Source organism: Eptatretus burgeri, chromosome 12 (genome assembly GCF_056783735.1).
Source record: "Eptatretus burgeri isolate ZD-2024b chromosome 12, Ebu_testis_v1, whole genome shotgun sequence".
Lineage (NCBI taxonomy): Eukaryota > Metazoa > Chordata > Myxini > Myxiniformes > Myxinidae > Eptatretus > Eptatretus burgeri.
Window position 1 is genome coordinate 18,260,780 of NC_140972.1, and position 26,930 is coordinate 18,287,709.

A 26,930-nucleotide genomic window follows, 5' to 3' on the forward strand; every position below is an offset into this window, starting at 1 on the left:
TATCTTGATAATCTCCAAAGAATCTTCTCATCTGAGAAGAGTATCATTGATTTCTTCTGGAATGGGAATCATTGGCTACGACCACCTGTAATTCATGTGACGTTGACTGAAGGTGGTCACGGCGTTATTAACATCCTTGGTCGGATAATGTGTTTCCAGCTTCACTTCATCAACCAATTATTTTACGGAAGTGAAACTTTGTTGCGGAAGCTTCTGACTCACCCTGACTTGTTCCAACTTCCAGCCAAGCTTGGCTACTTCCGAGAACATTTTTAAATCGACCTTCAGAATGTTGATTTATATCCAATGCGTGCTTCCAATGCTTGGCAGGCCTTTTCTTCTTCCCGTGAAATGGCAACATGTGATTTGAAAACGTTTCTCGATGAGCCATTATTTTATAATCCTTTCCCGAATAACAGTATGAAGGAATGCAGACTTGTTTGGCATTTTATTGATGTTGGACAACGACAGATAAAAGACTGTAGGGCGGAACCTGTAAATAAGCGACTCAGTGCCGCTACTCTGGTTGAAAAAACTGGGATAAGATCTGACAGATTCATTTCCTCTTTTTTTTCTCCAAGAAATACTTTCTACTTATTATATGATACGGCAAGTCATTAAATATTTCAGTTGGTGAAACTCCAGAGACCTCAACAGGTTCCTTCCCCAAACTCCTCAAATACACTGTTCAGAGATCCATGACTTAACCAAAATAATTTCAACAATAATCTATTGTCCCTTGCTTCCTTTCATAAAAACAACATGGTATTTCTGTTTAAAAATTATATTTGCTGTAATGCTGTAGTCAGCCCAGGTTGTAACCTGCTACTCGGTAACCATGTAAACCGATACTGTGCTGTTCATGGTCGGGCCGTCGGCGACTAAACCGGCAACCCCACCCGGGAAACCGGGTGAGGAGGGTGTGTGTGGACACCCAACAGGATTAAAAATAAGACCTGTCAAAGGGCGGAGGAGTTCATGGAAGAGCCAACGGCCATTTACACTCCCTCCTAGGGTTATAGGTTGGTGGTAAGCAAGGGCATGCTCACCGTAAAAAGTTAGGCTCCATTAACTTCATCATGGCAAGACAACTTCAACATGGGCAGCAACCAGCCCGTAGGTTGCTGTGGGCGGTACCGGCCTACGTCAAAAAGAATGGTACAAACCCTCAAGCAAGATCGCGAAGGCCTGTCCTTCCCTATGATGGTTCTCATGGACCCGATGTGCATTCAAGCTTGAGGTTTGGGAGTTGGAACATTGGTTCAATGGTGGGAAGAAGTATGGAGGTAGCAATGGAACTGAGAAAGAGGAAAGTGGATGTGTGTTGTGTGCAAGAAACAAGATGGAAAGGAGGCGGAGCAAGATTTTTTGGTGCGATGGGGGTCAGATATAAGTTTTCGTGGTCAGGTGGTGATGGAGCTGCAGGAGTGGGAGTTTTGATAAAAGAGGAACTGAGTGGTAATGTTATTGATATAAAAAGAATTAGTGATAGGATTCTAGTGGTGGTCATTCGTGATAAGATTCTAGTGGTGGTAATGTTACATGGCAAGTAATTAATTTGTGTGATAAGTGGATATGCGTCGCAGGTGGGATGAGAGGAAGTTGAAAAAGAAAAGTTTTATGAAGATCTAATAGCAGAAGTGGAGAGCACAGGGCCAAAATAATTTTTAATTGTCACTGGTGACTTCAATGGTCATGTGGGTAAAGATGCGGATGGCTATGAAGGTGTTCATGGCGGTTATAGTATTGGTAGGAGGAATGATGAAGGAAGAAGTTTATTAGAATTTTGTGCGGAGGCGGATCTGGTTGTCATGAACAGTTGGTTCACGAATGAGAAAAAGGCAACGTTTCGGTCCGGTGGAGCAGAAACAGAGATCGATTTTATGTTAGTAGGAAAAAGTTGGAGAAAGAAAATTCGAAATGTGAAAGTTATTCCTGGTGAACTCCTGCACAGCTTGGTGGTAATGGATGTGGACAAAATAGAAGAGGTGAAGAAAAAGAAGCAGCAACATAGTAAGCGTACAAAGATGTGGAAGCTGAAAGATTGAGAAATAAAAATAAAATTTGCTGAAAGGATGGATGTTCTCTGGAAGGAAAAGGAAGAAGACGGAAATATCTGGACAAAGTACAGGAATTGTGCTCAACAAGCAGCAAATGAAGTTTGTGGTGTTAGTCAAGGAAAACCACGTCATGGTGAAACCTGGTGGTGGAACAAAGAGGTGAAGGTGGACATTGAAAGAAAGAAAGAAAGCTTCAAGAAGATGCAGAAACAGAACACGGAAGAAAACAAAGCAAGATACAAGAGGGATAAGAAGAAGGCGAAGAAGGCGGTGGCAGAAGCCATGAAGAAAGAAGCTGAAAAAGAGCTGGAACAGTTGCAGATGAACATACAAGGAATTTTTCATAAACTGAAGATAATGAAGAGGGAATGTCGTGACATCACTGAAAGCAACTGTATAAAGGATAAAAATGGGAAGATTTTCTTTGTTGATGAAGATGGAAGAAGAATCTGGAAGGAGCATATGGAATCCATCATGAATCAGGAAAATCAGTGGGATGGTTTAGTGGACGCTGAAAGAACAGAGGGCCCAGTGAAAGAAATCTCAAAGGAAGAAATAAAGAAAGCTTTGGAAAGTATGAAGAATGGAAAAGCAGGTGGTCCATCAAAAATCACGAAGGAGCATTTTACATCGTCTCCTTATGGATTAGAAGTATTACATCAGGTTGCAAATGAGGTAATGCAAGACAAGAGCATGTCAGAAGATTGGAAACAAAGCACCTTGGTACCCATCCACAAAGGTAAAGGGAATGTCATGGAATGTGGATTGTATCGTGGAGTGAAACTCCTGGAACATGGAATGAAACTTGTGGAAAGAGTGTTGGAGAAACGGCTCAGGGAGGTGGTGAAGATTGATGAGATGCAATATGGCTTCATGCCAGGAAAAGGTATGGTTGATGCGATCTTCATAGTCAGGCGCATGCAGGAGTGCTATCAAGAAAAGAAAAATAAATTATTCATGTGTTTTTTGGACCTGGAAAAGGCGTTTGACAGAGTCCCCAGGAAAGTCATCGAATGGGCGCTACGCAAAAGAAATGTCCTTGAGGCTTTGGTGGAGGTTGTAATGAAACTTTATGAAGATGCGATGACACGAGTTCAAGTTGGTAGTGGTTTCTCTGAAAAATTAAATGTGGCCGTGGGCGTTCATCAGGGATCGGTGCTTTCGCCGCTCCTGTTTGTGACGGTACTCTACATATTGTCAGAGTCAGAAAGAAAAGGTGTGTTGTTTGAATTACTTTATGCAGATGATTTAGTCTTGATTGCAGAATCAATGGAGGAGTTGAAATCACAGTTCAACAAATGGATGAGGGCGTTTGAAGGCAAAGGTTTGAAAATCAACATGGGGATAACGAAAATTATGAAATGTGGTGAAGAAACAGGGGTTATTGAATTGGCCAAGATATATCCATGTGGAGTTTGTGGTAAAAGAGTGGTAAGTAATGCCATCAGATGCAGTTCTTGTCACAAATAGATTCATGGAAGATGTACAAATGTGAAAAGAGTGACACAAAGAATGGATGGTAGTTTTGAGTGCAAAGCCTGCATCAGAAGAAGAAATTTAAGCCACCAGGATCAGGATCCGGCTTCGGAGCAAAGACTGAAAGGTCTTGAGAGAGTAAGCAGATTTTGTTATCTGGGTGACAACGTCAACAGTAGTGGAGGCAGCGAGCTTGCAGTTACAAGAACAACGAGATTGGGTTGGATGAAGTTCATTCGTGTTATGTTGGATGAAGTTCATTGCATGAGTGTGATGTGGTAAAAGATTGCCTTGGAAGTTGAAAGGAAAGATCTATACCACCTGTGTGAGAGTAGTAATGGTTTATGGGTCAGAGGCATTGACTGTGAGATCGGTAGAAGAAGGTCTCTTGAGAAGAACAGAAAGAGCAATGATTAGAAAGATGTGTGGAGTGCAGTTGGTAGACAGAAATAACATGAAGGAGTTGATGGAAAGGATTGGTCTGAAAGATACAATAGTGGAGGTGGTAAGAAGGAGTGGCTTGAGATGGTTGAGTCACGTGCTAAGAAAGAGAGACGATGAGGGAGTTAAGAGAGTATGGAATTTGGAAGTGGAGGGGAAAAGGGGAAGAGGAAGGCCAAAGTTGAGTTGGAAGGAGTTGGTTATGAAAGCAAGTCAGAAATTGGGATTGGGAGTGGAAGACGCAGAAGATAGAAGAAAGTGGAGAGCTGGAGTTATGTCATGGAAGGAGTGAAAGTGAGCAACCCCCCTCCCCCCCCGCAAGGCGGATAATACTGACTTAAACTAGAGGGGGAGCACTCGGTAGAGTGCAAAACCTCTGCCGCCAATACTGCTCAGTCACTCAAGTGAACCTGATATCCTATTCATTCAATTTGACGTCAACTGTGCTCACAGAGTTATAGTTTGCAACTTTCCCTTTTACTTTTAACTTTTACATACTCAATTTATTCGTCATAACTAGATTCCTTGAGACAGAAATTGATTTTACGTGGGTATATATACCTGAAGTTCCAAAATCAGCCGCAATTATAATTTTGGCATGTTTTTTGTTGGAAATCACTTATAAACTATAGGGCATGTCGTCAAAATCCCTTCAGAAAGTGCTTCTTGTGGTCTCCACATTGGAACTGCATATATTATGTCTTAAAATATAGGTATTGCATGTCTTATCAATATCCCCTTTGTTCCCACGCTCAAAAGTGGAGCATTAATTAGTAATTCCCACCTAAAAATAATGCGTCAAACAAGTAATGTTTTTTAACGGGGTACTATGGGTCAAAAAGACCTGACTACATTCAAGAGGTATTATCTTGCCAATGTTTTGACAAATGATGCCATGTTTGGTATCAACATAATCATACAAGTGTCTAGTTTTAAGAAATACATTAATTAGCACAAGTCAAGGTCAATCTTATTAGTGACCCAAGTTCAAATGTCAATGACCTTAAATTTGGGCGAAGGTAAAAGTAAAAATTTGCTCATAATTTTGTACACATTTACAAATATCAGATCATGCTGTAACATCACCAAGTTGTTTATAGGTTAGCAAGCTGTGATCCAATGGAGAGTTTTTTGGGAAAAAATATTTTGCATGTTGCCATGGCAACGGTTTGCCAATTTTTTTGATTTTTTCTTGCTGATGAACTATTCGGACTACCATAAATTCCAACTAAAGATATTTTCCAAAAATGCTCTCATGAGATCACAGTACATAAAACAATCAACAATTGTGCCAATTTTCAAGGATGTAGCCCACTCACAACCTAAAAAAAATTACGAACAAATCACGAAAAGCTGAAAAACGATAGAAGCCGATAAAGATTCGCATCAAAATGGCCGACGTCACATTTTGCAGATCGAAGTAACGAATGTCTGTTTACATGTCAGCACATGCAGCTCAGTGGGTGAATGCATTTAGACAATATTTAGATCAACAGATGGCAGTATTTTTTATTCAATAGGTAGCAGCACATACTGTGAACATATAGAAACACTTAGACTCTGTTTAGAATTGCAAAACTTGCTTGAAAATAGGTGAAAAGGGGTTATTTTTAGACAAAAATTACAACCGGAAGTGGTTTTTTACACTTCTGGTTTGTAAAAAATGAGACTAGGGCTGTTAAATTGCACTTAAAAAGTAATGTTTGGTAATTTTTTAGAGGAAAAATGTATGGATCCAACAAGATTAATATTGTATGCGTACAAAAAACAAAAAACAAAAAATATTCACCTCCCATAGTCCCCCATTAAAAGGGAACGCAGGTGTTGCAAGTGAGAGCAACAGATATACTGTTTAAAATGGTTTCTTTTCACAGTATTCCGGAGTTATAATCCCATGTAAGTTTACCTTACCATTAAAAAGATTCTTCCTCTTCAAAGTTTTCTTCATCGAAGTAGATATCTCCAACTTCATCCATTTCTTCTTCACTTTCTTCAGCATCGTCATCGCGTACATGCATGTTGTCACAGTTCTTGCACTCGCACAGTTCGGTACAACATAGCCCCAAAGACACACAACACTGGTAATCTGCATCTGATGCTTTGCACTTGGACTTCTTGCAGGTGCAGCGTGAGAGTTCAAGAATGCTCTGTTGAGCAGGTTGCATTTCCATCAAGTTTATTGAGAGGCTGCCATCGATCAATTTCCAACCATGTCCAGCTGGTGATGGGATATCTGGGTGATTGTCAAAGCTGCGCTTGCAAACAGCTGCCTGGAAGTTGGCTCGTACGTGTTTGATGAGGGCATCTCGGTTTGGTGGCATGACACTTTCGTTTCTTGTAGCCATCGAAAACATAGAATACCGTGCATCGTTGACATGACTGTACTCCTGCTGGCTGTAAAGCTTGCAAACAAAATCCTCCAGTAATGAAACAAGCTTGTCTGTTATGGAGAAATACTCGCCAAGCATTTGACACACATGGGAAAAGGATTTATTTTGGGTGAGAAGTTTTATTGCTTTTGTTTTCCCTTTGCCATAAAAGGAACTTACAGAATCGCATCCTGTGAAACAGTGGAGACCTATGATGACTTTTGCGATGTCATCTCCAAGCTCCTGCTGTATGGCCTGTAAGTCAATGGTACGTACATTGTCGTCTCTGCCAGTGTGGAAATACAACTGGGAACCCACAAGGTGCGATACAAGTGCCACACCAATAACAAACACGTCAGTGTCTGGGCTTTTGATGATGATGCTTCTGATGCCTTGGGTGCTGATGTAATGTGCATGTAGGAGCATCCTAGTGTCAGCCTTCTCTTGGGTGAAATGGAGCTGCGGTATTTCTTCAATGCTGATGGTACCATTTCTTGGTGTGATGGAATGACACATCTTGCCATGTAAAACATACAGTGTGATGCCCTTAAAGTTGGCCTCTCCACAAGTACTCCAATGGTTGAACAAGAAGTGAAGTAGCTGTTCCTTATTGAAGCTGTTTGCCAGATATTTCTTCCATTGTTTAGGTACAGGTTGGTCTGCCTTGGATATTTTAATCCTCTGGGAACCACTCGCTGCCCGTCGTTTCCTCTCAGCACCCTTAATACTGATCGATGGATACGTGTCTGTTAATAAGTGTACAGAGTTGGAGGTACTACTTAGTGCCAGGTACACTAACTGTCTCAGAATTTTTTCCGGCAGTTGACCCATGCTTGCAGGCATTCCTTTTGAACTCATTTGCTGAAGCATGGCCATGCCATCAACTACCCATATGCCTCCCTTTGGTGGGTCCACGACAGGGGAACTCTCAGGTACACTTTCTAGGTAGTGTAGCAGCCTCGCCTTGTTAGTTTTAACTAAGCATCCCTCATAAGTCGCAAGGGCTGATGGATACGGGCTCAACGAGTATGTCATCATGCTTTTGAGATTCACTTTTCGTACTTTGCCAATGATGACCAGCCTTGCCAACAACTCATGATCACTTTTCAAAGTAACATCTTTCCCTTTAACCTTGATGGTTTGCTTGCCTGCATCTGAAAATGTTTTCAGTTTCATCTTCTTCAGCGTTTTGTTCAGGTCTACATCATGACCTTGCAAGTGGCTTTTAGAAAAATTGACGAAAGCTTCATCGCCCTTTACTTTTGCGGTCATGAGGTTAGAATACACATCATTTGGTGCAATGACTCCAGATGAAAAGTGAACCAGATCATTAGCATCCATTTCCGGGTCATTTTTGAAAGGATTCATCATGCTCGTGATGGTACTCATTATGTTGTTTACGTCGTCTTCATCCCTAGTCCTTCGACTGTTGGTAAGCTCTGCCCTTTTTGAAGATTTCTGCCCTTTGCCAGCCATCTCTTCACATTGTGTGGTTATCGCTGCTCGTTGATGGTGCGCTCGTATCCAACAATTGGTACCTCCTTGGTTGGTTGAGAACCCTTTGATCCCACCTCTTGTTTTGGAGTCTCTATTCGCCGTTTGCTCTATCGTCATATCACAAGCTACCTGTGCAAACCTGTGAGTATGTTGTTGCTGAACGGTAAAGTGTCCACTGACCAATTCTTTGTAGATGTACTGATGTGAAGTAGGTAGCTGGCCTTTCTCAAACCAATAGACTGGGAGGTAACGTGAGTAGTTGGTTCGGTCATAGGCAAATATCCACGGTAGGAGTGCCCTAACTGCAGCAAGATGAAGGTGCCAGTTTCCTTCCCGTGTCGCCCTGATGAAAAGGGGGATGTCCTCTATCATTTCCAGGTAGGAGTTCCAAAAAGCAAAGGTAGCATTCTTGTTCCCCTCTGTGATGAAACTGTCATATTCATTCATCATGGCCTGAAAGGATGCGCCTTCCACATGCTGCAGATACTGGCCTGGGAATGATGATTGTAATGATGAAATCACATCTCGATAATGCTCTTACATTTCCAAAGGAACACTCTCCATAAAGCTTTGCCAGCAAAGCCGATGCAATGCCCTCTGCCATAAGTTTGTGGCAGCGGATGCTTCTGTTGTAATTGTGGCCATTCATCACACCGATCACAGAACCTGGTGCCACTGCACTGGATTCAATAAGGACATCTTGCAATCCCGCATCCTGAAATCTTTTTCCCACACACGCCAAAGCTGTCATGGTTGTATGGAATGCCCCAAGTATTAACACAATTCTATCCATGAAAATAGGTGTTTGCCATCTGATTGTCTGGGCCTTGGCATAAATAGCCTGATCCATCACTACTACAACTGATGGGAGCTCCAGTTGGTCTGCTATTTCAATGCTTCGATGGAGGATGGTATTCACAGTATTCAGATCAGTTGGACTATCATTTACAACAGGAAGGTATGCAATGGTTGCTTTTGGTGGGATGCTGGATGTCAGTAACTGATTGAATCCAGTCCAAGCAGGAAGAAGACGTTTCTGTGGCCATTTTGTAATGTAGAAGGCGGCATGTTTCTTCTTGTGAGGATATAAAGTTGGCTCATAGTGTGTCATTTCCAGCTTCATATTGCCAGCAAATGCCTTCGGGGATGACTTCTTCTCACCACTGAATGTAACCACCTCTGTATGTGGTGCTGGTAATGAGCGCTTTCTTGTCTTTCTCATTCCTTGTACTGGTGGAAGTGTAGAATGTGCATCTGCATCCTGATGAATGTCTGCATGCTGCACAGCTATGTCGTTGGTATTATCTGTTGTGTCTTTTCCCGAAAGTCTCTGCTCCCCAAAATCATTGTTGTCCCAGATGAGAGTTGTGAAGACAGACTTCTGCAAGAACGATGGAAGAGCTCTCGAACCTCGTTGGACTTCTTGCTGTGCCAAGGTAGTATCATGCTTGAGAACACTGGTTTGCGAAATGCTATAGCCAAAACCATTAAGTAAGCCTATTAGCTGTGCCGATCCACTAAGATGCCGTACCACCATTGCTAGAGATGACTGCTTCAGTAACATTGTCTTGCCTTTAGTAGCTAGGTAGATGATGTCCGAGACAATGGTTAATATTCGATAATCTTGCACATCACCAACCTTTACACGGTTTACACCCTCTGGATCATCAGATGCTCCAACAACCCATGCAAGAAAGTTGTATAGCATGGTTGGAACTATCTGGCGGGCAGCATCCATGGTTAAGTCACCTGAGGTTGGAGGCCAGGGAAGAGTTGTGGAGTTTGTTGTATCCATCACAGCATTCTTCAGATCTAGGGCTGTTGAATAACGCTGTCTTAATGATGATATTTGAGGTACGACCTGTCTTCTGTTGCACTGTTTTGGCCGTTTAACTGGAGGTGGAGACTCCTCAGCATCAGTTGTATCTGTGTCGGTTGTATTTGTGTCCGTTTCTAAGGTGACCATATCCCTTACAAGCTCTTCAGCTGATAGGGTGTCAATGTATACCAGTTCACTCTGGTATTTTTTTTTTGGGGCTGAATGAAGCAAAGCTGGGGATATCTCCTTCTGATTCTTTGTTTCAGGCTATGGGTTTTGTAGTTGGACGAGTCCTTCCCTTCAATGTCTTTTACTGCCTTATCAAATATACGTTTCAATGACGTAAGCCGGTAGATCTCTTTGTTCTTCAGAATTTTCTGGTTAATTGTATAGTTACAAAAACTGTCAAATGCTTGAGAATATATCTGTTCTGTAGCTGCATGAACATGTTGAGGGTTAGATCTTCTCAAATAGTCTGTGTATCCCTTGTAGCAGCTCCGGTGATATCTGACTTCTATAGCTACACAGTCATGATCTCTGATATGAACAAGAATATTTTTGTCATCTTTTTCCTCTGCTAGTCGAAGCTTGCCTCCATCAATCTGTTCACAAAGCGTCAATGGTTCTTTCTGCTTTCTGCCTCTTGAATCCTGAAATGTCTTACCACTCCTGCATACGATACAAACTGTTGGCAAGATGTGAGAAGATTTAGTCGGCTGTTTTGCAATGTTAGAAGTGGAACGCAAGTGTCTTTCATCAGATGTAGCAGATGTATGTTTGTCTCTGTCTCCGCTTGAAGAAAATGCAGAGGGATCCAGTTCTGTATACAACAAACACAAAATATTAAACTCATAAGTGTATACATGTACTGTTACGAAATCAGAAAAAAAAAACACAACAAACACATGCACAATCAAAAACAGAGGCTTAAGAAAATAATGTTATTTTGCTCTCGTGGAATTTACAAGTGGGTCGGTACATTGGCATGCATGTTTTTTTTGTTAAATTATAAAGTAAAACAGGCGTTTGTTTAATTGAACATTAAAAAAATCAAATGCTCTAGTGATTCTTGTCAGTGGAGGTCAACACAACAATTTTTAGGCCTAATCATTCATACATGTAACTGATGCCACAATCAATTTACACACATGTGCAGCAGATCTGCTTGGCTTGAAATTTTTTTTTCCAAAAGCTATCCAAAAACAACCAAAATGCACCATTTTTAAAAAATGAAAATTTTGGGTAAGGATTTCTTAATCTAAAAATTTGCTAAAATTACACATATTAATGGTCAATTCAATTATAAAATAGGTTAAATTGGGAAAAATAAGTTTGTGCAGTACTATAAAGGATTTAAAAAGAAACTAATTTTATAAAGCAAATGGCTCCTTGGAAGAATTTTCCTCTGTATTTTTAAAATGAAATAACGAGATTTTCAAATCCCAAAATGCTGTACTTTCCTTTAAAAACTAATCAAAAAGTGTATGTGGCAACCTACTGAAATATATTTCTTCTCCAAATAGAACTTTCTCTTTGGTATTAGTATCTCTACTGTTGAGATTTTTTTTTAATTGTCACGTTTTGCTGCAGTTATAATTACTGCACTAACATGGACTACCAGATAAATACAGTGCACATGTTAGGCAGAAAAACAAAAACAAAAAAAAATTCAAAACATTTGCTTGCCCTCCCCCAACTGACTCTTATTTTTATGAAAAGGAATACCAACCTAAATTTCAACATTCAAAACTGCACATATTTTTTTTTTCTGTTAGAAATTGCACATTCTAAATAACATCAAAACTGATGAATTTTAAACAATCATTCACAAGGGAGGAAAAAATGATTATGATTAATGATTAAGTTGGTAGAATATATTTGAGAGGTCTTCTATCAAGTCATGTAGCAAACATTTTGTGGGGTCTTGCAGGGTGCAGGTTGGCTCCCTACCGAGACCCTAGACTCCTGTGTTATAAATCCTCCAACAGGGATATCTATGGTTGGCATCTACCTTTTGTAGGGCAGGGTTATGTCAGAATATTGAAAAAGCCTGAAGATATATGGAATCGATTTACTACATGTAAAAAAAAAAAGTCCTACATTTTACGATTCATGTAGACTACACAAACCACAACATTTGGGACTGACCTGACTCAATATCATAGGCCTCCCTACGTGATTGTACATGCAATTTTCTCATTCGTGATGTATTTGTAGACTACTTTTAAACTGACCGGATGATTGGGTGACATTATGATGCTTCTGTTTTGCAGTTTGGGCACGTTTTTGCTTGGTAGAATCAGTGAAATACCGGTAACACACTGCGTGGCAACCCCCAGTTTCAGGGACCGGCAATGCACTTTCACATGCGCTGCAGTGTAGACCATGATCGCGGACGAAAGACCTCGCTAAATCGGCCTGGTTTCCCACCAAATATCTACAGCACTCAAGAATGTTCTCCACCTTTTTTCAGTAAATGGCACAATATCACCACCGGCACCTGGAACATGTGCATAACACCAAGTTTTTACATCAAATTTGACACCAACTGATGCCATATTCACCGATACTTTTCACCAAACAGCATCTGTTTACACACGTGACCCGCTATTCGCCGTACCGCAGCACTCTCGTACGATGTTGCTGATTGGCTCCTTTTCAAAAATGAAAAATCGCAGCAACGTTGATAAATGAAACGTTCAATTTTATTGGATAAATATCGAGATCGTGATAATTATTTTACCGACGAAATATTAGTTATTCTAACCTAAAATTCAACAAAATCCTCCAACCGATGATGTGGGAATATGAACGATAATTCATAAAAAATATTTAACTTAATTATAAAATAAGTTTTATTTAGTCGGGAGATGGAGACCACAAGACAAGCTCTTAGGACCACATGCTCTATCATCTATTATAACATGTAGAAATGCAAAAAAAAAAAAAAATGGAAATTTTGTTGAAAAAAAAAGTTGCAAAAATTTTTTTTTTCCTCTAACAATTTTTTTAATTTTTTTGGTTGGAAATCACTTAAAACATGCAGAAATGCAAAAACAAAAATTCAAATATTTTTTCAAAATGGCCGCCATATTGAACTTTGGACCAAGTCCAAAATCTAATGGCATGATCCTTGGACCACACCTAATTCCCCCACCAAGTTCAGTCGAAGTCCATCCAGGAGTTTTTCCGTAATACTGTTCACAAACAAACAAACAGACGGGTGAAAACAGTAACCTCCGTCCATCTTCGATGGCAGAGGTTAACTGGAGGGGGAGCACTCGATACAGTGCAAAACCTCCGCCGCCAATACTGCTAAGTCACTCAAGTGAACCTGATATCCTATTCATTCAATTTGACGTCAACAGTGCTCACAGAGTTATAGTTTGCAACTTTCCCTTTTAACTTTTACATACTCAATTCATTCGTCATAACTAGATTCCTTGAGACAAATTGATTTTACGTGGGTATATCCACCTGAAGTTCCAAAATCAGCCGCAATTATAATTTTGGCATGTTTTTTTGTTGAAATCACTTAAAACATGTAGAAATGCAAAAAAAAAAAAAAAAAAAAATCGAAAGTTTTTTCTCTAACAATTTGGGGGGGGGGGTTGGAAATCACTTAAAACATGTAGAAATGCAAAAAAAAAAAAATTCAAATATTTTTTCAAATTGGCCGCCATAGCGGCCATATTGGATTTTGGACCAAGTCCAAAATCTAATGGCATGATCCTTGGACCAGACCTAACCCCCCCCACCAAGTTTCGTCGAAATCCGTCGAGGAGTTTTTCCGTAATACTGTTCACAAACAAACAAACAAACAAACAGAAAGGGGTGAAAACAGTAACCTTCATCCATCTTCGATGGCGGAGGTTAATAATGCCTAAAGTGAATAGGTGTATTCCCATGTACATGATGCATGAAGGTATGAATGTGGCATCTGATACAGCAGTGTTTGTCATGACCACCAGGTGGCATGGGTGATCTAGAGGTGTGTGAATGTGTGTCATTGGTTGTTATCATCATATGTGGGTTTCAGAATGTGGAACGGAGGCATTGCAGGTCTTGAAGTATTCACCATTATTTCGGTAAGGGATCACAATTCATGGACCAAGCTGTGAAGTTATCTGTTCTCAAAGTTTTGTGTCAAGGACTCTCTTCAGCATCGTCACTGAACCCCGGACAGCTTGCAAATGTAGTTCGTTTGCAGTAATATTCCCAGGGATGCTTTTAAAGACTATTATTTATAGGGTTATTATTTATCATTTCCGTTGCTCAATCACTGGTACAATTTTGGCTCTCTTCAGTGTCGTAGATCATCTAACTTCATTTTTGAGATCCTGATACTGCATTTGGTCATTTTCTTGATTTCTGCATTGTTTAGGCCAAAATCGTTGGATGCAGACACCTCAATTTACAATTCAGTTATTTCTTATTTTTTTGATAATCAAGCACAATATCCAGTAGAAATGTTTTATTTTCTGTGTTTATGCTCAATGGGGGCATCAGATTGTATGTGAGCATTACTTCTTTGTTTTCAATGATAGATTTAGGTTCATGTTTCCACGAGTTTTCTGGAAGTAGGATATTTAATCTTTTGCAGATGTACTGTTAGATCATTCTACAAACTCTGTTGTGCCTTTGCGTGTACAGGTGTTCTGTCATGAGTTTTTATATTTTTACATCCCAACAGGAGATGACTCATACTTTCTGTTTCTACCTTGCAGAACCTTCAACTGTCTGATTGACTCAGTCTCACCATTTTATTAAGGCCATTCATGTAGTGTCCTTGGTTTTGGACATTTATTATGATTCGTTCTCCATCCCAGTTGAGCTGACCTCTAATTAGCCATTCCAATGATCCTTCTTTGTCTATGCCCATTCTGTCCAACTCTTTTTGTTATATCCTCCTGGTCTTTTATCATTTTCCTGTTGTTGGTGTATGTGTGTTGACATTTCGCTTTATAGTTTTGTTGTGTCTTTTTTTTTCAATCGTTGGAGATGTACTTGCTGCTGTTTTGGTTTCATGAGTGACATCTTCTATTCACACCTGTCTTTGGAAAAATTTTGCAAGGTGGGTTAGTGATACCTTTTCTCACTTGTTTTCTTCTTGTCTGTGTACAAATTGGATTCTCTCGTCTGTTTTCACATACTCAGCCAATCATACTGTTGTCGTTCTGTGCACTTGGTTGAGCTCCATCAGGCCGCTACATACTTCTCGCCTCGGCAGGTATATTCTCATGATGCATTTATTTTTGGAGAACATTTTGTGGATAGTGAGGTGTTTCCTCGTTTTGATATTCAGTTTATTGATTTCTGCTTGTGACCAGTAAGTTACTCCACAGCTGCACTGGAATAATGGTACTGCGAGTTGGTTGATGGCTTCGATTTTTTTTCTTGAGGAGAGGTTCAGTTTGTTTTCAGGATCTGCCTCATTCTACGTATCGTTTGGTGGCCCACTTCGACTCTGAGGAATTTATATGATGCTTTGTTCTCTAGTTCCTGTGTTGTTATATTTTGGTTGATTTTTAGCTCACTTGGAACGTAGTTATGGGGAGCTTATGGGATGGCGCGTCGTCTGCCTGTCCGTCCACAAATACTTTCAACTTCTACTCTCAAACTACATAACGGATTTCGATTAAACTTTATCACAACGTATGCACCAAAATCTGTTCAAGGCATTGGAAAAAAATCGGGTCCTAAGGTGGTATAAGGGGCTTGCACCACCACCCCCCACCCCCCAAAGAGGTATTTGCTTTTTTCTCAGAAACGACACACAATTCCTATGAAACTTGACTACAACCTTCATCACCCATGATGTACCAAAGTTTGTTCATGACATTAGAAAAAAATCAGGTCCTAAGGTGGTATAAGGGGCTTGCACCACCACCCCCCCCCCCCAAAGAGGTATTTGCTTTTTTCTCAGAAACGACACACAATTCCTATGAAACTTGACTACAACCTTCATCACCCATGATGTACCAAAGTTTGTTCATGACATTAGAAAAAAATCAGGTCCTAAGGTGGTATAAGGGGCTTGCACCACCACCCCCCCCCCCAAAGAGGTATTTGCTTTTTTCTCAGAAACGACACACAATTCCTATGAAACTTGACTACAACCTTCATCACCCATGATGTACCAAAGTTTGTTCATGACATTAGAAAAATTCGGCTCTAAGGTGGTTGTCCCCCCAAAATATGTATTTGCTCTCTTTTCTGAAACCACACACAATTTTAATGAAACTTGACCAAAACCTTCATTACCCATGATCTTCTAAAGATAGTTCATGGTATTAAAAAAATACAGGCTTTAAAAGGGTGAATGGAGGGGAGGGGGGGGGAGGTTGCCTCACAAAATATGTATTTGCTTTATTCTCAAAACCACACAAACAATTTCAATGAAACTTGACCACCACCTTTATCACCCGTGATATACCAAAATTTGTTCACGGCATTAACAAAAAAACAATCCATGAGTCATTCCACCTCATATCACCGGAGGCCTCCCAGTTGACCCCCTCAGATTTACTTTAAACTTTCATAAAATAGTTCTCAGGTATCAAAATGAAGCTGCGTAAAATTTTAGGTCCATAGATGCGGTCAACTCCGAGATATTGAGGGTTGAAAATGTGGTTGTGGCCCTATTTTTATAGTCTTTGCGAGCATCACAACATGAACGGCTACTTTTAAACTCCCACAACTTTTTAACTATTAATGCTGGAGCCTTGAAATTTTCAGAGATTATTCTTCTATAACTGTGCTGTAAGAAACAAACATAAAACTGAGTAGACCTCCATTAAAATTTATGACCTGATCAGTTGAAATCCAGAAAAAAATGTTGGTTTTGTATGAAGACCCAACTTTGAGACTCCATATATTTTTATTGACCCATTCCAGAAGCTTAAAATTTTTTCAGGTAATAACTGTATGGTAGTAGTATTCATGTACATGTTTACTTTTCTTAATCAGTCATATATAATACAGTCATGATCCCTCAAAAATTGAAAATTTTCATTTTCCCCCAAAATTCAGGTGAGGATTGCAAATATATGACAAGGTATACCACTTCAAATTGTTCACCATTGGAAAGAGCATATTCAAGTTTACAAAAGTGTCAAATATCAAAGTGGTATAATGTTTCAATCAATATTTTAAAAATATTTGAATAAATGATGTTCTGCCACTGCTGTGCGTGTTGTGTGTGCTATTTAATGAGCAGTCATTTTTACATGTAGTACATATGTGCAGTACATGCATATACAATGAACATACATATCATCTGCTATTTGAATACCATGACAACAATACTTTGAAATTTGAATTTGTCATTCTTTGTTTCTCATTTGTAAATAGCAAGAGCTTAACTCATCTGGCTGGGGCTAAAAATAGAACTCAGGAATAGTAGCTGATCTGCTGATGTCAGCAGTGTATATAGTTACATTCAAGGGAGAACATTTGTTGGGTTTCTTTGGTCCATGTGATGAAAGTTATTGATGCTCCCCTAACGTCAACTGGAAAGCAGTACAAGCTCGCACCTGACTTGGAAAAGCAGATCAAGGACCTATTCAAATCATTTACGTGAAATGTGTTATTACATTGTTATTGCAGTATGTGATATATTTTTGTATTATTAATTTGAATCATAGAACTAATCATTCATGATTACCATGGTGCCCACACCATGCACACACTTCATGTATTCATGACTGTGTTAACAACAGTTTTAAAAAAAAGAAAATATATATTTTTTAAATATACCACTTTGATATTTGACACTTTTGTGAACTTGAATATGCTCTTTCCAATGGTGAACAATTTGAAGTGGTATACCTTGTCATATATTTGCAATCCTCACCTGAATTTCAGGGAAAAATGAAAATTTTCAATTTTTGAGGGATCATGACTGTATTATATATGACTGATTAAGAAAAGTAAACATGTATTTGAATACTACTACCATACAGTTATTACATGAAAAAAATTCAAGCTTCTGGGATGGGTCAATAAAAATAGATGGGGTCTCAAAGTTGGGTCTTCATACAAAACGAACGTTTTTTTTCTGGATTTCAACTGATCAGGTCATAAAATTTAAAAGAGGTATACTCAGTTTTATGTTTGTTTCTTACAGAGCAGTTATAGAAGAATAATCTCTGAAAATTTCAAGGCTCTAGCATTAATATTGTTGTGGCTTCCCGCCCGTTGGCGTGCGGGCGACCGCTTCTAGCCAATGGCGGCCGCTCTCGCCCACCGAACGGGCAAACCAAGTCGCAGCTTTCGGAACAACGCCGAAATCCAGCTACGGGTGTGTTTTTAATCACACCACAGCCTTGTCAATACTCTACCCGCGCTACAGGGTCCGATCGCCGAATGGTCGATTTACCTAATTACTCACGCGGGCAGAATACCGAGAGACTGCACCTCAATGGGGCCTGCTTGGAAACGAGCCGCTTAAGCAGCTCGCTCCGTTTTGTGATAACCGAGTGGGGTATTATCGTGAAGCACCGTTGGACCCGATTCTTTTATCGGCTATTAAAAAGTCAGCTATATCCCAAATTCAATTATGGCAGTTCAATGAGGGAAAGGATGCAACGAACGGGTGAACATTTAAACCATGACATTTATTTCACACCCGTAAGCAGTCATGCAGTCAGATATACAAGCAATGCACGTATGCAATCATGCAGTCATGTATGCAACCAATGCACGTATGGGACAAAACACGAGCAATACAAAGAACTACAACCATCTATTTATGCCGTACACACATGTACTTAATAGTTCTACTTAACGGACTTGGCGCCACATCATTCATGCAAAGAAAGACCCCAGAAAAGGCAAGGAGGCAGAACTGGACCTCGTGGGTCTTTATAAGTCACGGAGCTGTGGAGACCGCAAAAGCTCCGAGAGACCGCGCTGGTTACCTGTCGCCTTCGTGGCGACTCGCTGGGTGCTCCTCAACGTCCCGTCCACACGGCAGCTGGCGCAACTGTGGCTCGGCCCAGGCCTCGTCGTGCGGCCCGGTCGATCGGGCCGAGTCGGCAACGCCTCAGAGGAACGAATGGGCCTTTGCTCTTTCAGAGTTGATGCTCTCTTACGAGCCCGCCCGTTCCTCAGCGTCGTTTGGACTGTCACGGGGCCCGATCACCTCGAACCGTTATGCCGCTGGTTGGCAACTCCCCTCCGGCCTCTCTCCAGCGACCCAGTGTTCGGCACGGCCCGGCAGGCCGCGCTCCAAGCTCCAGTCTCCTCCGCTCTCTCCAGCTCCTCATCGACTGCAGACTCCAGACTAACCCAGCTCCCCACGCGACCACACAAATGCGCGCTTGGCGTCTCTGCGCGCCCCAATATTGGATCCGTGAGGCAAGGTTTTGATCTCCGATCTCTCACCTCTGACCCCCCGCTGGCTCCGCCCCTTTTGATCCGAATTGTCACGAAGCTCGGAGAGAGCGGACGTGGGTCAAATCATCGACCTTTGCCCCCACGAAGGAGTCCCCGCGTCTGGTGGCAGAGGTGTTGTTCGTGGGGAATTTGCCGTGGCTGGTGCAAAGATGGCGGCGCAATGGAGATGAAGGTGAGGCGATGTTTGTTGTGGTGTAGGTGGTGAGGGGATGTCGTGGTGGTCATTGTGGAGATGTTTGATGAGAGCGATGTTGGTGGTGGAGGTGGTTGTTGTGAAGCGGTTGGTCCAAAATAAAGATAGCAAAAGAAAAATGGCTAACTGAAGATTCACAGTCCTGCACATGAATAATTGCCCGTTAAACATCGGTGGGGAAATCTATCTGAACACAGACTTATCGACATAACTGATCTCTGCAATACCTTTATGGTGTCCTGTGAATTTCCACAACCGTAACAATATTTACAAACTTGTGGGAGTTTAAAAGTAGCCATTCATTTTGTGATGCTCGCAAAGACCATAAAAATAGGGCCACAACCACATTTTCAACCCTCAATATCTCGGAGTTGACCGCATCTATGGACCTAAAATTTTACGCAGCTTCATTTTGATACCTGGGAACTATTTTATGAAAGTTTAAAGTAAATCTGAGGGGGTCAACTGGGAACATTTTCTTAAATTTGGTGATTTCAGATGGAATGACTCCCATACGTATTTACTTTCTTCTCCGTTACATATTTTGTGGGTCATCCATGCCTACCAGTGGTTCCCTGGTTATCTTATCCAGCTGCTACCAGGTGAGCATCCTGGGGTATTGCCCCTAAATTTATGCGATCTGATTTTGTTTGTCTACCACGTATGACTGTGCACTTGGAACACATATCGAGGCCAAATTCCAAATGAATGCCGTCAGAGTACCATTTCACTATTGTGTGTGTGTTGGTGTGTGTGTGTGTGTGCAGGCATGTGTGTGCTCTTGTTATCTTAAGATGTCATCTCATACCCCTACCCCTTCAGCATGAAGCATGGTATCATAAGGTGAGCTGTGTCACCGTTTAATGTCTATCCCTTGCTTCTGAGCTGTCACTTTGCTTTTCCACCTGCCATGCTGGTCATCCACCGTTTTTGAAGCCGAGCAGCATCATATCCACAGCGTCAGATTGTCATCTCACAGCAGCCCCTTCCTGTACAGACACTTCAACCACAGCTCGTTTATGCCATGCCAGCAGCAGCTCACCTTAGCATGAATCCTCCCTGTACTCTTGACCTGCACAAAGCTGACATTCCTGATGCTTGAACAAAAAAAAAAAAATGCAGGGAGAGTGTGGAGTTGTACTCACAGTGCCTTCAGAAACGATCCACAACTGTCGACTTTTGTCATATTTTGTTGTTTTGTTGTTACATTCTGAATTTAGAATTGACTAAATTTAATTTTTTTTCCACCGATCAACACAAAATACCCCATAACGACAAAGTGAACACATGTTTTTTGAAATTTGTTCATATTAATTAAAAATGAAAAGCTTAAATGTTTTGCATCAATAAATATTCAACCCCCTTTGCTATGACACTCCAAATTGAGTTCAGATGCATCCAATTTCCTTTGATCATCCTTGAGATGTCTCCACAACTTGATTGGAGTCCACCTGTGGCCAATTTAACTGAATGGACATGATTTAGAAAGAAACACACCTTTCTATGTAAGGTCCCACAGTTGACAGTGCATGTTAGAACAGAAACTGTAGCATGAAGTCCAAGGAACTGTCCGTAGAACTCAGAGATAGAATTATGAGAAGTCATAGATCTGGGGAAGGGTATAAAACAATTTTTATCTTGCCAAAACGAAGTTTTTGCAAGATATGTTCGTCAGCTTGTATGTCTTTTTTTATTTTGTCTGTAATCACGTATCGATCACTCTGCAGAGCACAGTTATCATTGGAAATTTTTGTAACTTCGCATATCAGAGTCCTATAGAGGTCCCTTTCAGCGCATAAAATTTTCAAGGTCAAGGTCAAAGGTCAAGGTCACTTTGTCGCAAATCAGGGGAGTCGACGAAACCCTTATTTTTCATGGGCAAGCAAACCCAACATGGGATTGTCAACTCTGCAGAATCAGACAGCAGGTTAGATGTGTTGCAGTGGCGTCCTGAGTGTCCCATTTCCTCCGCCACCAAAGGTGGATGGAGGTGATGTTTTCACCACTGTCTGTCTGTCTTTGAGCAAGATATCTCAAAAAGTTATGGATGGATTTGGACGAAATTTGATTGACAGTTTAGGTGTGGGACAAGGATGAAATGATTAGATTTTGGTGAAGATCCATTTCCGGTTCTGGACACGAGAATTTTTAAAGTGATTCTTCACCATTGAAAGATAGAGCCAAAAACGATATATAGCACGATATCTCAAAAAGTTATGGACGGATTTAGACAAACTTGCACAGGTTAGGTGTGTGACGATGACAAAATGATTAAATTTGGTGAAAATCCACTTCCGGTTCTGGACACGAGAATTTTTTAAGTGATTCTTCACCATTGAAAGATGGGGTCAAAAACTGATACCAAGCATGATATCTCAAACGAGAATGGCACTCGTCAACATTGCGACATCGCCAGACATGCCTCCGTCCACATTATTACATCATTATACATTCTTGTACCAAGTTTGATTTAAATCCCTGAACCCAGCTTCAAAATATTAAATAATTATGGCTGCTAGACCATGCATCTGATCAGGACGAAATGCAAAACATATTCACCATGACTACGAGATCATAATTGTGATGTTTCACGTTGATTGATGAAGCGGTTCGAGAAATAACTTTTTAAAAGATTTTCCTTCAATCCAATATGGCTGTCAGACCATGTGACATATTAATTATTCCTGAACACCCTGGTATCCCCAAGGCTTGGGGAACATGTGGGTGAAGTTTCACCTCAATCTCTCTCGTGTTTTGGAGAAGTGGATTTTTAAAGGTTTATTCTTTAAAAGAATCATAGCTTCCAAACCATGTGACCTATGACATCATAGGTGGATAACTTTTCATAGATAGGCGATCATCCCTGTAAAGTTTTGCTTTGATCTGTTCAGCCATTTCAGAGAAGAAAATTTTTGAAGGTTTTTATGTTAAAAAAAAAACCACAAAACAATATGGCTGCCACACCACATGACCTATGATGTCATAATTTTCATTACAATATTCTTCATGAGCAATCGCACCTACAGTGAAAAGTTTATGTCAATTGGATAAGTGGTTGCAGAGAAAACAGAAAATTAGCAAGGACGTATGTACGGACAACTCAAAAACATAATGCCTCCGGCGACTTTGTCAACGGAGGCAAAAAAATTATTGACAGGTTATTACTAAACTTGGTGGATGAGTTGGACAGGTGACAAGAGCAAGCTGATTAGATTTTGGTTCAGGTCCAGATTCAGTTCCGACCTGTCAGTGGGATACAAAACATAAACTGTTCAGCCCGGCAGAGGAATGCGCTCTTCCAAGTGCCATTCCAGTTGCTTCCAGTACCTTGGTTCCTCAGGAGCATGTCAACGGTGTGCAGACAATGTGTCCTAAGCAAGTCTTCATGAGCATGAACAACCACAGTAAGATAGGTTCCACATTGCAGTGGAGCAACAAGTAACATCCTGCCACCCTCTGTGGTCGGGATTATCAGATTGAGCCAACGATCAGAGGCTGGTGTTCTTCAACAAGACCAGAACGAAACCTCAAGGCAGGTGTCAGATTTAACTCAGATCCCAGGAATGGCAAGTGCTGTCATATCCAGTTTGTTTTCTTGGAACAGGACTGTACACCAATACTTGGGCGCCACACAACCCAGCAACTACAGTTCATTGAGATCTGACATGGAAATATCTGCCATGTGGAGAGCACACCAGCAGAAAATTCTTCCAGCAAACCAATGACACTTAATAATGTGATGAAATGCTATAGTGATATCTCAAATATCTCAATCAGCACTGGACTGCTTCAAGTGGAGGATCATATTGAGATGGACCCAAGCGTCATAACATTCGTTCAGCTACAATGCAGAGTTCCAGTAACACTGCGTACTAAGCTAAAAGAGTGAGGCATCATCACACTTGTTATAACACCAACTCTGTGGGTGAACAGTGCAGTAACTGTGATAAAGCCATATCCAGGAAAGTTAAGGATATGCGTTGATCTGAACACTGCTACTATGCCGAGTCATTACTGGTGCCCATCGTTGATGATATCTTGCTGGATTTGCGGAATGCACTATTTTCAGTACGTCAACATGAAAAATAGATTCTGGCATGTGGCTCTCCAGAGACATGACAGAAGGAAATAGACACCTTAAATTTATTCATTTAATCTGTATAAAGCAAGTTTTACTCAGCAATTTATACAAATATTCAACTATTTATTTGCAGAAATGAGTTCCTGGGTCTTGTATGATAATTAACTACGCCTCAAACCCAGGGAGCACACGACCTTTGTGATTTTCAGAGGACAAATTGTTGGCCAATCGGAAGGTGGAGTCAGCCAGTGTCAGATAGCTCAGAACCTTGGCATTCCGCTTTCTACGGTCAATCGTGTGATTGTGCAATTCACCAGCGAAGGCAAGAAATCCACAGCTTCCCGTTCTGGTCGATCTGGGCCCTCAGAAAGGTATCTTCGAGCTGTCATGCGGTCCACTGAAAAAACTCCCCATTGCAAGGCAGCAGATGTTGCAGAGGAGGTCCAAGTTAGCTCAAGAACCGCCATGTGGGACCTTCTTCAACTGGGTTACTATGGGAGAGCAGCTCGGAGAAAACCTCTTCTGAGAACAGCCAACATTCAAAGGAGAAAGAAGTGGGCTGACGAGATGGCCACCAAACCCTTGGAGTTTTGGCAAACTAATTTTTTTCAGATGAGTCCCAATTTGCTCAATTTTCTGACAGTGGATGCGTATGGGTCTGGAGAATTCCCAGTCAAGAGTTACCTTTAACCAATTGCAGCCAACTGTCAAACATGGTTATTTTTCATTGATGGTGTGGGGAGCAATCTGGAGCACTGGTCGGTCAGAGTTTGTGGAGTGTGTTGACAACATCAACTCTACGATATCCATTTCTATCCTTGAGGATGGACGTCTCCCCTTCTTCTCCACTAGTCAGATGGTCAAAAACAACACTCTGTTCACGGAGGATGGAGCTCCATGCCACACTCCAAAAAACGACTAAAGAATGGCAGGACAGGAAAGGGATCAAGCAACTTCCATGGCCAAGTCAGTCTCCTGAGACGAATCCCATTGAACACCTCTGGGCCATATTGGATTTAGCTATGTGGAAAAAGTCCAGGAAACCAACATCACGGCCAGAATTGCTTAACCCCTTTTGGGAAGCCTGGGCAGAAATCCCACAAGAGAAAATTTCAGAACTCATTAGTTTTATGTCTGAAAGAGTAAAAGCATTGAAATCTGCAAATGGCAAGTCTACAAAATTCTAGTGTATGTATTAAAATGGATCAAATGTTCTTCAAATGTTAAATAAATAAATAAATTTAAAATCGTGGTGTCTATTTACTTCTGTCACGTCTCTTTATATGGCCAAGTTACTATCTGATATACAATACACCATTCATTTGCCACCGTTGGTAGAGGATAATAATTGGGATTAAGTTTGTGCCTGAGGAATTTCAGAGGTGAGTTGATCAGGCCTTGGAGGGCCTACCCGCCTGAAAGAATGCTCATGATGACATTCTGTTATATGGGGAAGGAAGAATGGATGAGGAAGCACTGGTTAACCATGATCGGAGTTAACCATTTTACTTGAGTGCTGCAGACTGAAAGAATTGTGTTTGAACCCTGAGAAAAAGAAACTGCAGCAGTCACAAGTTTCCTGTTGAAGATATCTACATATAAATGAAGAAGTGAAACCTGACTCCCAGAAAGTGCAACACCAACAAATGTCCCAGTAGTATGCTGCATCATCAGATTTGTTCCATACCTTAGAAGATTTATGTCAAAGTAAAATGTCATCCTCTCAGACAACAACCATCTTCTCCAATGCACCCTCCCCCCCAAAAAACAAAACAAAAACAGAATACAAAAAAAAAATTTTGTTTTTCCTTTTTTGATCTGGTGTTGATTGATGTGGCACAGGCATGATGGGCCGAATGGCCTCTACATCTAATTCCCCAGTGTGTGTCCTTGTGTAACAGTCCGCTCAGGCCCCGAGGAAATTCACCCACACTATCGGGTCTGGACCAGACTCGGTGTCGTAATAGTTAGAGTGTCCGCTGAGAGTCTGGGAGGTCAGTGCTTCAAACCCTGTCTGAATTATACATAAGACTTTAGAAATGGTATGTGCTGCTTCCTTGATTGAGACTCAACATTTAAAAAGATAGAACACAGACAAACAATGCTGGGAAGGCAATGGCAAACCACCCAGCAAAGCCCTTGCCCCAGAAAATACTTCGGCAGCACCAACGCTCTGTAAAGAGTATGGTTCATCAAAATCAAAACAAATCAGGTCCACGATGAGCGCTCAACACAGAACAGACTTGTTTATCGTGGCGAACACCTCATTGTACCACGTTCTCTTCACCTTGATCTGATGAAGTGTCTTCATTGGGCTCACCGCTGCATGGAAAGCACCTTCCGGTGGGCTCATGAATGCATATACTGGCTCAGTATGAATGCCGACTTTCGAGACTTCATCCACAAATGCACAACTTGCTGCGCTATGGCAGAAAAACAAACTAAGGAGATACACTAAAGTATCCTGACATCTCACAACGCCCATGGGCGAAACTTGCAGCAGAAAGATTTTACCTTCAGGATGTGCAATTCCTCATTCCAGTCGACTGATACTCAAGTTTCATTGAACTGGACAAGTTGGAAGACAAGTGTTCATCCACTGTGATCTTCCAAATCAAAGCTCATTTTTCGTGCGACAGTAAACTGTCGTTTTAAAGAAACAGTATCATTTGGATACTGTCGTTTGCGACAACGGAAATCTGCGGAAATCTGGTAGTTTGCATCGGACTGGAGTTTTTACTGTATGATCTCATCACCCGAGTACCCGCAAAACAATGGTCAGGCTGAAAGTGCAGTCAAGATTGCCAAGCAGCTGCTGAGACGTGCCATTTGATCCAAATCGGATGCATCTCAGGACACTGGCTGCAGTCTGGCCCGTCTCATGGGTTGCCAAGCAGAAACTTTACTTCAAATCACCAATGCACTGTTGATGCCATCTTTGCCGCACATACCAGAAAGGCAACTGCCAGCCATAGTTGCCAAGAGCACTACTACAACTTATCCATTGTTGATCGACCTCCTTTAGTGCGGAGTATGTCTTTATGCATCCAAGTAGCTGGTTGTTTGAGAAAAGGCAAGCCGTGGTGTACCCTATTTCATATCAGTCATACAAAGTCACAAGAACTGATGAACATGTGCCTCATCATCATAGACGGCTTCTCCAATAATCAAGGCAGGTGATGGTTGACATTGTTTCAGGTCATGCCCCATCTGAGGTTTGTCAGATCCATACAGATGATCTTAACGATCTGACGTGGGTGACGGTCTGCCCAGCATTCAGCTCTCGGGTGATCAAAAGGCCTCATCCTCCCGGGACTTAGTGGCGCATGATGGGCTCACGAATGAAGACGTGGTTTGGCAGACTTATACGTAAGCCTGCCAGGTTGAATGATTTTGGCGGTGATGCATGGGATGTGGAACTGTGGATTGTTCATTATTTCTTGTTTGTGTTTCTTTATTAAATTACGTTTGGAACTCGATCAGGGGATAGGAGCTGTGAACAGCGTTTTTAGAATTTGTGGTGCTAATCTGGTAGTAACACAACTTAGAGCCACTTATATTAACTGTTGCACCACTTCAATCACTTTCGTGATCT

General features: G+C 41.2%; 2 protein-coding genes across 2 annotated transcripts; both read right to left on the bottom strand.

Moving 5' to 3' along the window:
- Window positions 1-5,890: 5,890 nt before the first annotated feature.
- Window positions 5,891-8,293, bottom strand: LOC147015190 (uncharacterized). Its single transcript, XM_085849096.1, has one exon. It carries the CDS (start codon window positions 8,291-8,293, stop codon window positions 5,891-5,893), a length of 2,403 nt encoding a protein of 800 aa, XP_085705222.1.
- An 87-nt stretch (window positions 8,294-8,380) lies between these two features.
- LOC147015191 (uncharacterized) lies at window positions 8,381-26,640 on the bottom strand. The gene is given in 7 exon segments (XM_085849097.1): window positions 8,381-8,416; window positions 8,418-9,881; window positions 9,884-10,482; window positions 22,582-22,757; window positions 25,579-25,758; window positions 26,287-26,425; window positions 26,568-26,640. Coding segments are annotated over 7 exon segments (2,667 nt in total).
- Between the last annotated feature and the right edge of the window lie 290 nt (window positions 26,641-26,930).

Excerpts from the sequence above, each read along its gene's own strand:
- LOC147015190 (XM_085849096.1), bottom strand. The coding sequence starts at position 8,293 with ATGATGAATGAATATGACAGTTTCATCACAGAGGGGAACAAGAATGCT.